At 35.6% G+C, this 12,682-nt stretch overlaps 2 protein-coding genes across 3 annotated transcripts in view; one reads left to right on the top strand and one right to left on the bottom strand.

Annotated features, from left to right (window-relative positions):
* LOC117633710 (heat shock cognate 70 kDa protein-like) overlaps positions 1-12,682 on the bottom strand; it is a 97,698-nt gene that overhangs the window by 42,431 nt on the left and 42,585 nt on the right. The gene's annotated exons all lie outside the window — the stretch shown is intronic.
* Positions 5,014-8,111, top strand: LOC117633711 (heat shock 70 kDa protein 18-like). Of its 2 annotated transcripts, none has more exons than XM_034367433.1 (3): positions 5,014-5,978; positions 6,366-7,730; positions 7,898-8,111. In XM_034367433.1, exons 1-2 carry the CDS (start codon positions 5,102-5,104, stop codon positions 7,727-7,729), a joined length of 2,241 nt encoding a protein of 746 aa, XP_034223324.1. In that variant the 5' UTR covers positions 5,014-5,101; the 3' UTR covers position 7,730; positions 7,898-8,111. The 2 variants fall into 2 exon arrangements, with proteins under 2 accessions (XP_034223324.1, XP_034223325.1); XM_034367434.1 differs by lacking the exon at positions 7,898-8,111 and adding an exon at positions 7,827-7,860.

Raw genomic sequence — 12,682 nt, 5'->3', positions numbered from 1 at the left:
CGCGACGAAAAATATTGGTCTCGTAAAGTTTTGCACGACGAATATAGGAATATTGGTCGCGCAAAGTCTAAAAAAATTATTTTAAAAAAAAAAAATTCCCGCATCCCATTTTTGGTACCCGCCAAAATTTTTAAATTTTTGCGCGACGAAAAATACATATTGGTCGCGCAAAGTCTAAAACAATTATATAAAAAAATTCCCGTGTCCCATTTTTGGTACCCGCCCAAATTTTTGCGCGACAAAAAATATTGGTCGCGCAAAGTCTAAATTTTTTTTTTTAATTTTAAAAACCCGCGTCCCATTTTTGGTACTCGCCCAAATTTTTTGAGTTTTGCACGACGAACTGTTGGTCGCGCAAACTTTTGAGAGACGAAAAATTGGGTCGTAGCACAATATTTATAAAAATAATTGTTATGAATAATAAAAAATAAAAATATTTTATTTTATGATTTAAAATATAATTAAGGTGAAAGCTTCTTAATAAATGTATATACTATTCAATTTCTTAAGTGTTATATGTACAAAATAAATAAATTTAAAGCTACTTAATAAATAAATATATATATACACACACACACACACTTCAACGATCTAACCATAAGACTTGTTTGTATATACTTCAAGATCATATACCCCAAAAATCACAAAAAACAAACATTCAGAGATCTAGTAACGGGACAAAACTTTTCGATAGTTATAAATGAAAAATCATGATTTAACGGTTATTTTAACTCCGATTTTGATGATTTTTTACAGCTACACTCCTTGACCCTATATGAATACAATGCCTGAATTTGATCTTCAATTTAAAACATTTGCACTAGTGGATACCACAAAATGTTATGTTATATTTAACGAAAGTATAAATAAACTCTTAATTGTTAGTGAATATATTGTTTTGATGGCATATGCATTCTATGAAACTAGTTTCAACGATCCAACCGTCAAACTTGTTTTTTTATACTTCGAGATCATATTCGCCAAAAATCGGAAAAAATAAACATTCATAGATCAAGTAACGGGACAAAACTCTTCGACGGTTATAAATGAAAAATCATGATTTAATGGTTATTTTAACTCCGATTTTGATGATTTTTTACAGCTACACTCCTTGACCCTATATGAATACAAAGACTGAATTTGATCTTCAATTTAAAATATTTACACTAGTGGATACCACAAAATCTTATGTTATATTTAACGAAAATATAAATAAACTCTTAATTGTTAGTGAATATATTGTTTTGATAGCATACACATTCTACGAAACTAGTTTCAACGATCCAACCGTCAAACTTGTTTGTTTATACTTCGAGATCATATACGCCAAAAATCGGAAAAAATAAACATTCATTGATCAACTAACGGGACAAAACTTTTCGATGGTTATAAATGAAAAATCAAGATTTAATGGTTATTTTAACTCCGATTTTGATGATTTTTTCCAGCTACACTCCTTGACCCTATATGAATACAATGACTAAATTTGATCTTCAATTTAAAATATTTACACTAGTGGATACCACAAAATCTTATGTTATATTTAACGAAAGTATAAATAAACTCTTAATTGTTTGTGAATATATTGTTTTGATGCCATATGCATTCAAAAAAACTAGTTTCAACGATCCAACCATCAAACTTGTTTGTTTATACTTCGAGATCATATAGCCAGAAATTGGAAAAAATAAACATTCAAAGATCAAGTAAGGGGATAAAACTTTTAGACGGTTATAATGAAAAATCAAGATTTAACGGTTATTTTAACTCCGATTTTGATGATTTTTTACTGCTACACTCCTTGACACGATATGAATACAATGAAATAATTCGATCGTCAATTTAAAATATATATTTTCTAACAAAAACCCAATCCAAACAACAAGAATATATTTTTCTAATAAAAATCCGATCCGATCTAAAATAATAAATTTAAAGTTACTTAATAAATATATATATACCGTTTAATTTCTTAAGTGTTATGCATACAAAATAAAAAACAAAAATAAATTGGTTTAGGTGACAAAATGTTTGGATTACATCATGCAAAGATTTTAAAAAATAAATTTTTTATTTTATTTATTTTTATAAAGATTTTGCGCGACGAATTATTTTTCGTCGCGCAAAATTGGTCGCGCAAGACTTTGAGCGGCAATGTATTGTCGTCGAGCAAAAGTTTGTCGCGCGAAGTGACTTTGAGCGACGAATTATTTGTCGTCGCGCAAAATTTGGTCGCGCAAGACTTTGAGCGACAATATATTGTCGTCGCGCAAAAGTTTGTCGCGCAAAGTGACTTTGCGCGACGAATTATTTTTCGTCGCTCAAAATTTGGTCGCGCAAGACTTTGAGCGACGAAGTTTCAAGTTTCGTCGCGCAAAGTGACTTTGAGCGACGAATAGTTTTTCGTCGCGCAAAATTTGGTCGCGCAAGACTTTGAGCGACGAAGTTTCAAGTTTCGTCGCGCAAAGTGACTTTGCGCGACGAATAGTTTTTCGTCGCGCAAAATTTGGTCGCGCAAGGGGTTTTTTTTTTACTAGTGTTATAACGTTGTTCAAAAGTTTAATTTGGTACATATTACAGACGTCTAGGGCAATTTATCTTCTTTCTTCTTTTTTTATACAAACGATGGAAATATATTTACAAGGGTAATTTTATAATAGGTCAATAGATTCACACGTCCAATACACCCACAATAAAATCACAACTAGATATCAAACTCATCATCGCAAAAATATATCACTCTCACCTCATCAGTCGTCTATGTGAGTAGAACCTAAGATCTCCTCCAACCAACTGAAGATAAATAACAGTAAATTAAAAGCTAATTAATTAAGGCAAACTATTATTATTAGTCTGTGAACACCATCAATTCGCTTTTATACAGCTAAATGGAAATAATATATCCACTTACTCAATTATTAAAATGCATTCTTTCTCACTAAGAATTTGGAAACGCAGCATGATTGGATGAGGAGATATGAGTGGCACAACCTTTCTTCCTACTCTGAAGGGAGTCTTTCAATGAAGTTCTTTACTTGACCCCAAAAGATAAAATAAAAATTCTTAACCTCGCATGACACAGATAAATGACCATGCAGCTCCAAAAAAATTTAGTTTATTTTATCTCTTTGTTGGAAAATATTTTATTCATATTCATTCCCTTGGAAGTTGGAAGTAGTCAACTTATTTACCAGTTATGTCTTGACATATTTTTTTATGTGTTTTTAGTGACTCATTTTTTATATATGTCAAACTAAATTTTTGGGAAAAAATAGAGCTATAGGATTGTTCCTCTTTGTTTTTAGTGAGTCATTTTAGTTGTGCTAGTAAAGAAATAATTAAATCGTGTCAGTGGCAAAACATGAAGGGTAATGTGAGTTTAGGTTTCTGACAAATAATTTTTGAAATGAGTATATAACAATTTCACAAATTATTACTGAACATGATTTTACTGTTTTTGTTCTCAAAAAATGTTTTCGAATTAAATTAACATTTTTGTTTTCCAGTTTTGCTATATTGTGTTAGTTTTGTTATGCATACCATCTAATATTTTTTCTTGTTTTGATCCTTTATGGCCACTGTCATGAGCATTCTTCCTAACCTTTTTAGCTTTCTATCACGACCAAAACTTTTCAGCTGCCCTTTTTAATTTATTGGGTTATTTGCTCAAATGGTCTTATCTGATTTTTATAGTATTTTATATAGATTTTAATTAATTAATTAATATTTTAGTATAAATTGAGGATTTTAACTCTTAAATTAATGATAATATTAATATAGTGTAACGATAAGACCAATTTACCAATTAATATATAATTAATGGACTATTTGAGTAAATAACCGTTCATTTATTTGTAGTAGTCATCGTGACTTTTGCTTTTTGTTTTTTTAATATCGGGAGAGTGACTTTTGCTTGTGGTGATCCCCTTCGTCCTCACCTTTTTGGCTTTCTATCACGACCAAGACTTCCAGCTGCTTTTGTTTTATATATTCCATGTATATGGTGACAATCTTGTTGATTATTCAAAATGAATCACCAAGGAAGTTGCGCACACTCAAAGACACCGAGAAGCCGAGACAATCGTGTTACGTTATTGTGCCAAAAAAAAAAAAAAGCCATGAAAACATTAGCTGAGGTACGTGTTTTAAAGTTGTGTCTAAATATCAACAATGAATAAAAGTTTCACAAACCCAAACAAATTGTAGACAAATAGAAAATAAATCAAAGTTTCACAAATCCAAACAAATTATAGACAAATAAAAAACAATAAAATATGAGTAATGCTAGACTTACTATTTTTATATCACATTGTGTACCACCTCTTTAATAGCATTTTCTATAAAATATAAGAATAAGATTAACCAATCTTAATTAAGTGAATCAACCCAATTGAACTTTGATAATATATTATATGGAGAGTAGCGAATAAACAAAAGTCACAACCTTGTTTCCAACCTAAATATAAGATAGGAGAAATGGGCGAACATTATGATCCATATCCATTGCCACATAGTCCAAATCGTATACTTTTCTCATCTTCATTTATAGATCATTCTTAATTCATAGATCATTCTTATAGAAAATAAGATAAATTGAACATCATTAAGACACTAATGAGGTGTTAGTTGGATTGCCCTAGACTTTTAGTGTGCTCCCAAGTGTTCCTGAGTTTAAGTCCCCATGGTACTAGTGTGAGTTTCCCCTCTGCCTTCCTAACTTTAACTAAAAAAAACATCATTAAGGCATATAATTATGGCCAACATAGTAGACAAAAATGGTGCTTCAAAAAAAAAAATGACAACTATTATTTGAGCAGTCAAATTAATGGTTTCAAATTGGAAATTTTTTTTTTTTTTTCAGAGATGATCTTTAAAAGAATAGTTAAAAGTTAGACAGTTCAAATTATTGAAATATAATGCAAATGAAGCCTTACGAGGTGTCTGTCAAATAATTTGAGGGATCATTATATATATATATATATATATATTTCAAATTAAGATAATCAACTCGTTACTCATCAACTTCCCCTCCATACCGACTGCCAGAAAAAAAAACTCATCAACTTCTGCTTCTAGCCAGTCTCCTAGACCTGGTGCTTCCATGGCCGTAGAGAACATGCCATCATTTCTGGTTCCAATCAAACTTACGAGTGATATATATAACTATCAACAGTGGAAATCTTTCTCTCTTTCATATTTTAACTACCACAATCTTTCTGGAATCATTCATGGAACAGAGCCTCGTCCTGGCCTAATTGAGTCTACCCTTAGTAATTGGTCGAGCAGAGTTCAAAAGGGTTTGAGTTGGTTCCACAGAGATCAACAGGCTTTGAATTGGATGAGAGCCACTCTATCTGGAATTCTCCAACAAATGGTCATGGACGGAGCTGACTCTTCACGAAAGGTCTGGCAAAATCTCGAGCAACACTTCGCCCATCTCTCTCATGCTAGCATCTATCAGCTTAAATCCGAACTACACAAAGTGAAGAAAGATCCCACCATTCCGATGGCTGACTATCTGGAAATAATCAAACAGCTGGCGAACGATCTTGCAGCTGCCGGTGCTCCTCTGGAGTTTCTCGACCTAGTTCATGTACACATCCTGGCGGGATTACCAGAGGAGTACAATCCCTTTCGTGCAAGGATAAACCACTCTCCAGTAAGTGGTTGGGATGAGTTGTATGACTTATTGGTGTTGGAGGAAATGCGTCTGGATCCACAGCGCACGTTAAAACTTGGACATGCTTCTTCTGCCTCTCCTCCTCAAGAAAAAGAAGAGTACGCAATCGGGATCGATCTGGGGACAACGTATTCCCGCGTAGCAGTGTGGCAGAAGGATCATGTAGAGGTTATACTGAACGATCACGGGAACAGGAAGACTGCATCTTATGTTGCCTTCACTGAAACTGATGAGACTAATTTGGTAGGTGATGCAGCATTTAACCAAGTCGTCAGAAACACACCCAACTCCATCTTTGGTACGTATCATATTCATATGTAGGATTAAACTGCACGTTTACTGTCTCCTTTTTAATTATATTCACTTAGAACTATAATCATAAGTATATATATGAAATTGTCACTTTTTCTAAGCTATCTAGCAGCTAGATTGTGAATCAACACTACCCATAATCTTTGCTTGAACAAATCCAAAGATTGATTTTGATTTTTACTGCCAGAGCCAGCTAATATGTGTTTGCATGAATTGTAGTCTAAGAAATTTTTGAGGAAGTTAAAATTGTCGTAACTTTCAGTAAGATCCTACCATGGTGAGAAAAAAAAGTTAATGTATTGGTTAATAAGCTATTATATTAGATTCCTACTTAAACTCGTGCTATCTGATAGAACTTGGCATCCATTTGCAGATACAAAGAGGTTAATCGGTAGGAGATTCAGTGACGCCTCTGTTCAAAGTGATATAAAGCTCTGGCCATTCAAGGTCATTGAAGGTCCAGGTGACAAGCCCGTGATTGTGGTCACCCACAATGGCCAAGAGAAACAATGTTCTGCTGAAGATATCTCATCCATGGTTCTGGTAAAGATGAGGAAGATTGCCGAGACCTACTTGGGCTCAACTGTGAAAAATGCAGTTATCACGGTCCCTGCTTACTTCAATGACTCGCAGCGCCGAGCTACAAAAGATGCGGGCATGTCTGCTGGCCTAAACGTGTTGCGTATTATGAATGAACCAAGTGCTGCTGCCATTGATTATGGCCTTAACAAGAAGGCCGGTTGGAGTAGCCCGCGAAACGTGATGATATTTGATTTGGGTGGTGGCACTTTAGATGTGTCATTGCTTACCATTAGCACTTCTGGTGACTTTGAAGTCAAGGCAACGGCTGGAGACACTCACCTTGGCGGCCAAGACTTCGATAACAGATTGGTGAACTACTGTGTTGAGGAATTCAAGAGGGAGCATAAATTGGACGTTAGTGGAAACAAGAGAGCTCTTAGGAGGTTAAAAAATGAATGTGAGAAGGCAAAGAAGAGACTCTCATTTGAGTCTGACATTGACGTTGAAATTGACTGTTTGTGTGAGAATACTGATTTCACCATAACTTTTACTCGGGCCATATTTGAACAACAAAACAGGGAATTATTTACCAAGTGTATGGAGCCTGTGAAGAAGTGCTTAAGGGATGCTAACATGGACGTAAGCCGTGTCGACGATGTTGTTCTTGCTGGTGGCTCTACTAGAATTCCCATGGTGCAACAGCTATTGCAGGAGTTTTTCAAGGGGAAGGAGCTGTGCAAGGGCGTTAATCCGGATGAGGCAGTGGCATATGGCGCTGCGGTTCAAGCCGCAGCCTTGACTGGGAATGGAAAGGGGGAGTTTATTCAGGACTACACACTCAAGGACATCACTCCTCTGGCACTTGTTGTTGCAGATAAGAAATTCATGCAGTTGATTCCAAGAAACTCTCTAATTCCCGTGGACAAGAAACAAGAATTTTGCACTAATATAGATGGCCAAATTCTCATGAACCTTCCTATATATGAGAGTGACAGTAGCACGCCAGCCAATCTCAACTTTCTGGGTGAATGCAGCATCCGTGACATTCCTCCAGCTCCCAAACATGTTCATAAATTCGATGTTTTCTTCGAAATTGATCCCGATGGCATCTTGAGTGTCTCTGCTGTCGATAAGTCCACTGGCCAAAACAGAGAGATCATAATCAACCGTGACAAACCGAAGAAGTCTGAGGGAATGCAGAGAACTAAGAGATGAGGTAAGAAATGATAATCCATATGCCATGCTACCGCTGAAACAGAATATATTATAAAATCAAATCAATTTGATATATCTTTACTTTGTTAACTTGTAGCAGGTTATATTGTTTTGGGGTGAAATCATGGTTTTTTTTTTGTTTTTTTTGTTTTTGGTGATCTACTTCAGCAGCCCCAATATTCCTATGGCCGTCTACGCTGCACCGCATTGCAGAACTCAATGATCCTCACCATGTGGTGCCTCACTGTTTTCTTGTTAATGCTTAATTATTACTCGTTATATTTGAACTATGTAGAGTTTAAACTGTGCTGTATATTTGATATTTTGTTATGCAAACTGGTTAACTACAAATTGGGTTCATTCAGCTGGAGCTGGTATTGGGCTTGATATCTTTTGTTTGGCTCATTCGAGCTTGTTTAATGAACAATCCAATTACGACACCAAAAACCCATTAAGTTCTCTAATCCATTTGGTCTTCTTTCATGTTTAGGTTGGGCTCCCCTTTGGGCCTTTACATTTGGTTTTTTTTAATGAAAAATTACTTGGAGACCTTTTTCTGTGGATATAATTTACCAAAATAGTCGATCCACAATTCATGATCTGGAATAAGAGCATAATCTTAGTTAAAAGATTCACAGCCTGAATACAATCACGCCATACAAAAAGAGGAAAATTATAGAAACAGATGCAGTACCAACCCTGCTCCTTAGCAACATCGATGTGGATTTGAGAAGGAAAATAACAAAATAAATGTAAGTGCATAAAAAAGAGAAAAAAAAACAAGGCACATTTGGGCTAAGCCAATATCAAGGCCCCTTACAAAATAAACCAAATTAGGGTACACGAATGAAAAACTACTCTCGGGCCAGTAACCACAATCAGACCATATCATATCCGAGATTTGCAAAATTCGATAACCAAATTCACGATTGAAGACTCTCGGGCCAGTAACCACAATCAGACCATATCATATCCGAGATTTGTAAAATTCGACAACCAAATTCACGATTAAAGAGGAACTACAATATAAAAGATTATGACATGAGTTTTTTTTTTCCCCGTCAAATATAAATGTTGAACCCTATAATCCTTGAGCACCACTCGCGGGCCCAAAACTTGCCTTGTACAAATATAAAACAGTATTTAAAAGAACTTAATACAAGGAATCTTTTATTCTTATTCCTTCATTGTGATTGGATATAGAGACATAATGAATTGGGTTTTTGTGCTCTTTTTCTTTTTTAGTGCTAGTTATTGTGAGTTCACATCTGTGGTGGGTGACCTGTCGGCTTGTCATCATTACAAAGACTTTCAGCTGACTTGCATGCAGCTGCATATGTTTTTTTTTTCCTTGGGTCGTAAGCTACACGTGTTACATTCATGGTCACCGTCAATGTCATGTTGCGTTGATGGTGAAGTTTTCAATAATTCTCTCATTGCTAGCTAATAGTATTGCTTTTTAGGGGTAAGCACGGTACAATTCGACTACTTTAGTAGTGTTGCTTTTTAAGAGTGGACACGGTATGATTCGGCTGCTTTATTAAGGGAAAGGGGTCCTCCTAGTTGAGGTAATATTTCTTTTGTTTTGGTAGGAGACAACCTTTCCATGTTTTATCACATGTTTTGGGGTATGTGTCACTTGATCGGGTTTTCATGGTACACTTTTGTGGGGCTGCTCTTTTTTGTTGGCTCTTGAGGAGGAATTTGGGGAGCTGCACTGCATGGTTTCTTCGCTCATAAGGTTGTTGGATGGCAACTTTCCCTTTGGCTGAAGCAGCAAATAATGGAGAACTAATAATTGAGCAGAAAATAAAAAGTAGCTTCATTTGCTTTTCTGGTGACCTAGAAAAAGACTTTAAAGCAACAAAAGTAGGATAAGGATCCTAGGAAGGAATCATATCATTTTGGAACCTAAGAAAGTAGATTGAAGATAAAAAAAAGATATCCCTTGCACAGTAATTCAGCAACGACCTTGCACAGTCAGTCAATAAGATAAAGAAAACACAACAGAAAAAAATCGTCCTAAAAATCAACAGACGATGACTAAACATCGGTCATCAATATTCACTCCGATTCATGCTCATTCTGATTCAAGTTAGTAAACGTGTCATAAGTAAAATACACAATAATAAGAAGACACATATACTATCTCTCATACGAATTATCGATAGAATTTCAATAGGCTCTGAATTTTCTTTGATTAATTTTGTTTATCAATACACTTTTCATGCTTGAACTTTGGCTATTTTTGAACCTAACATCTAAATTATAATTCGTCACAAATTTTCTTTTGGAATATGATATGCTAAATTATTCTAATGCATAAAGGGCAAACACGTTGTCTTGACCAACTGGCTTAACCCACATATGCTAATTTGTCACAATTTAATTTATAGCTTCAATCGGAATGTTTGATATCTCATAGCAATTTTGCGTGTGTCTCCCTTCCTTATTATCATAGAGGACAATTATAATGAACTAAATGCAAGTACGTACAAAAATTTATGGAGTTAGACCCTTGAATTAATCTAATAACACATATAATTAGCTATTTAAATTTTGGGAGTATTTTTGCTCACCACTTTAACCTAATGTGTACCATCACCATCATTCTCAACACTTGACACGTGTCTATTAACATAACCATGGTTCTATAAATACAAAGTAAAGAATTAACTATGGTTATACCAATGGACACATGTCAAGTGTTAAGAATGATGGTGAGGATACACATTAAGGTTAAAATGGTGAGCAAAAATATTTCCTTTAAACCCTCACTCATACTCCTTTTTATATCACATTGAAATAGTCCCAAAGTTTTTATGCCATATGTGATTCAAAAACTAATTGCAAAACGAACTCATGGCAACATTTTTAAAACTCTGTGTCTTCCCAATTTCTCCGTGTGGGATTTAAATTTATACTCTCAGTATTGGCATCACCACAAGAAGAAATTTTTTTAAGAAAATACTTGTCATCTATTTTCCATTGGCTCTAAACAACCAATACTTCAAGTCTTTGTTCAACTATGACAATCATTAATTAGAAACTATACCGCAGATGATTATGATGCGTTTTTTTTCATCAAATAGAAATTTTGAACTCATACTTTTTCCTCTCTTTTTTCTTTTTCCTTTTTATTTGGAAGGGATGGTCTTATGCCATGCACAATCAGAATCAGGGCTATAGCCCAAGTGAGATTTCCTCTCCCCACCCTCTTTATATCTATAGTATTAGTTAGTATATATGTTTAAGGTTTAGCCTAATTTAAAATCTAACAACTCACCTTAAGGTTAATCTAACTCATCCCATTTTGAAATTTTGGGTCCGTCCCTGCTTGGAAGACTACAATGGCAACGAGAAATCATCTTACCTTTACTTGTAAGACTTGAGAGTTCTATTGAACTTCGTAAGACCCGGGTACTTTTGAAAACTTGCCCTTTCACATGTGATAAAAAAAGAAAAAAAGAGAACCATCTCTAAACTCCTTGCACAACTCAAGTGCCCCAAAACTTGGCCTTTTCCACTCTTTTTCCAAGAGAGGGAGGGGGGGTGAGAATTTCTCAAAATTTATTGATAAGAAGAAACTAAAAGAGAAGTGGTAATTTGAATACAAGGAATCTTGATTCTTTTTCCTTATTGTGATTGGATATAGAGACATACACTACTACATTTTAACCTTTGCGCGACGAATACAAAAACGTCGCGCAAAGTCTCATTTAGTCGCACTAACTTTAGCGCGACAAACAATTCGTCGCGCATATTCCGTCGCACGAAGATCGTGAAGAAAGCCTTTGCGCGACGAGGTACAACCATTCGTCGCGCAAAACTGTGCGACGGGTAAACCATCGTTGCACCAACGGTATGGAGACGAAACAACTGTTCGTCGCATAAAATTTGAGCGACGATAAAGTATTCGGCGCACGTATATTTGCGCGACGAGGGGAATAGCGTGTCGAAAAATAATTCGTCGCGCAAAACTTGTTCGGGAGACGTAGGTGTTCACCGCAGAACCATTCGCGCGATGAGAAAGTTTTCGTCGCTCATATATTTGCGCGACGAAAATCTCTGTCGTCGCGCCGAAGAAGATGCGAGACGAAACGATTCGTCGCGCAAAACGTGTTTGCGAGACGTATGTATTCGTCGCGCAAGAATTAAAAGTAATAAAAAAGTTGATTTTTTATTTTTTTTTGTTACATGTGGGTTTGCGCGACGAAATATTTGCCGTCGCGCAAAAATTATATTACAATTCTTTTATTTTTTTATTTTTTATTTTAAATAAAATTGGTTTTTTTTTATTGATTAAACAATGAAATTGCAATAAAAATAAATTAGAATAAAATTTTGTTATAAAATAAAATAAATGTATTACAAATAAAATAAATGTTTATGATGAAAATAAATACACTAATCAAATAATGAATCAAAATCAACCGTGTCGTCGCCAGTATGCGGCTCGGAGGTTTGGGCATTCACCGGGGCAGTGGTCTGATGGGGCTGCGCGGGATGGACGGGCTCAGAGGTCGGCGCATCAAAATGCGGGATTAGAATGCCGGACTGTGCGAGGGACTGCAGAATGACCGACATCTGGCTCTGAAGAGTGGCCACCTGTGCTGTCAAAGCAGTGACCTGACTGCTTGACTGCGCCGATGAACGAGGTCTAGGTTCCCTCCGCCGGGCATTTCCCATCCCTCGACAATATGTCCCCGGCCTCCTCCCGAGAGTCTGATCCAACGTCTCCGTCAAGATCTGAAATCCAGCATCCTGTGGAGGAGCCACAGACTCGATTGTAGTCTCGGGAGGAAGCTGGGAGGCGGACTCCTGAAGAACCAACTGGCTCCTCTCCACCATCGTCGTCTGTTGAACATAACATAAAATATAAATTAAAACATGCATATAAATTGAATGCGAAACATAAGAATTAAAATTAAATAATACTTACATGAAGGGACT

This window comes from Prunus dulcis, chromosome 7 (genome assembly GCF_902201215.1).
Source record: "Prunus dulcis chromosome 7, ALMONDv2, whole genome shotgun sequence".
Taxonomy (NCBI): domain Eukaryota; kingdom Viridiplantae; phylum Streptophyta; class Magnoliopsida; order Rosales; family Rosaceae; genus Prunus; species Prunus dulcis.
The sequence above is the reverse complement of the archived record's forward strand: the minus strand, read 5'-3'. Positions and strand labels throughout refer to the sequence as shown.

Bases quoted from the DNA above. Each gene is read 5' to 3' on its own strand.
- LOC117633711 (XM_034367433.1), top strand. From the start codon at position 5,102: ATGGCCGTAGAGAACATGCCATCATTTCTGGTTCCAATCAAACTTACG. The intron at 5,979-6,365 runs GTACGTATCATA...ATCCATTTGCAG, and splicing joins CACACCCAACTCCATCTTTG to ATACAAAGAGGTTAATCGGT.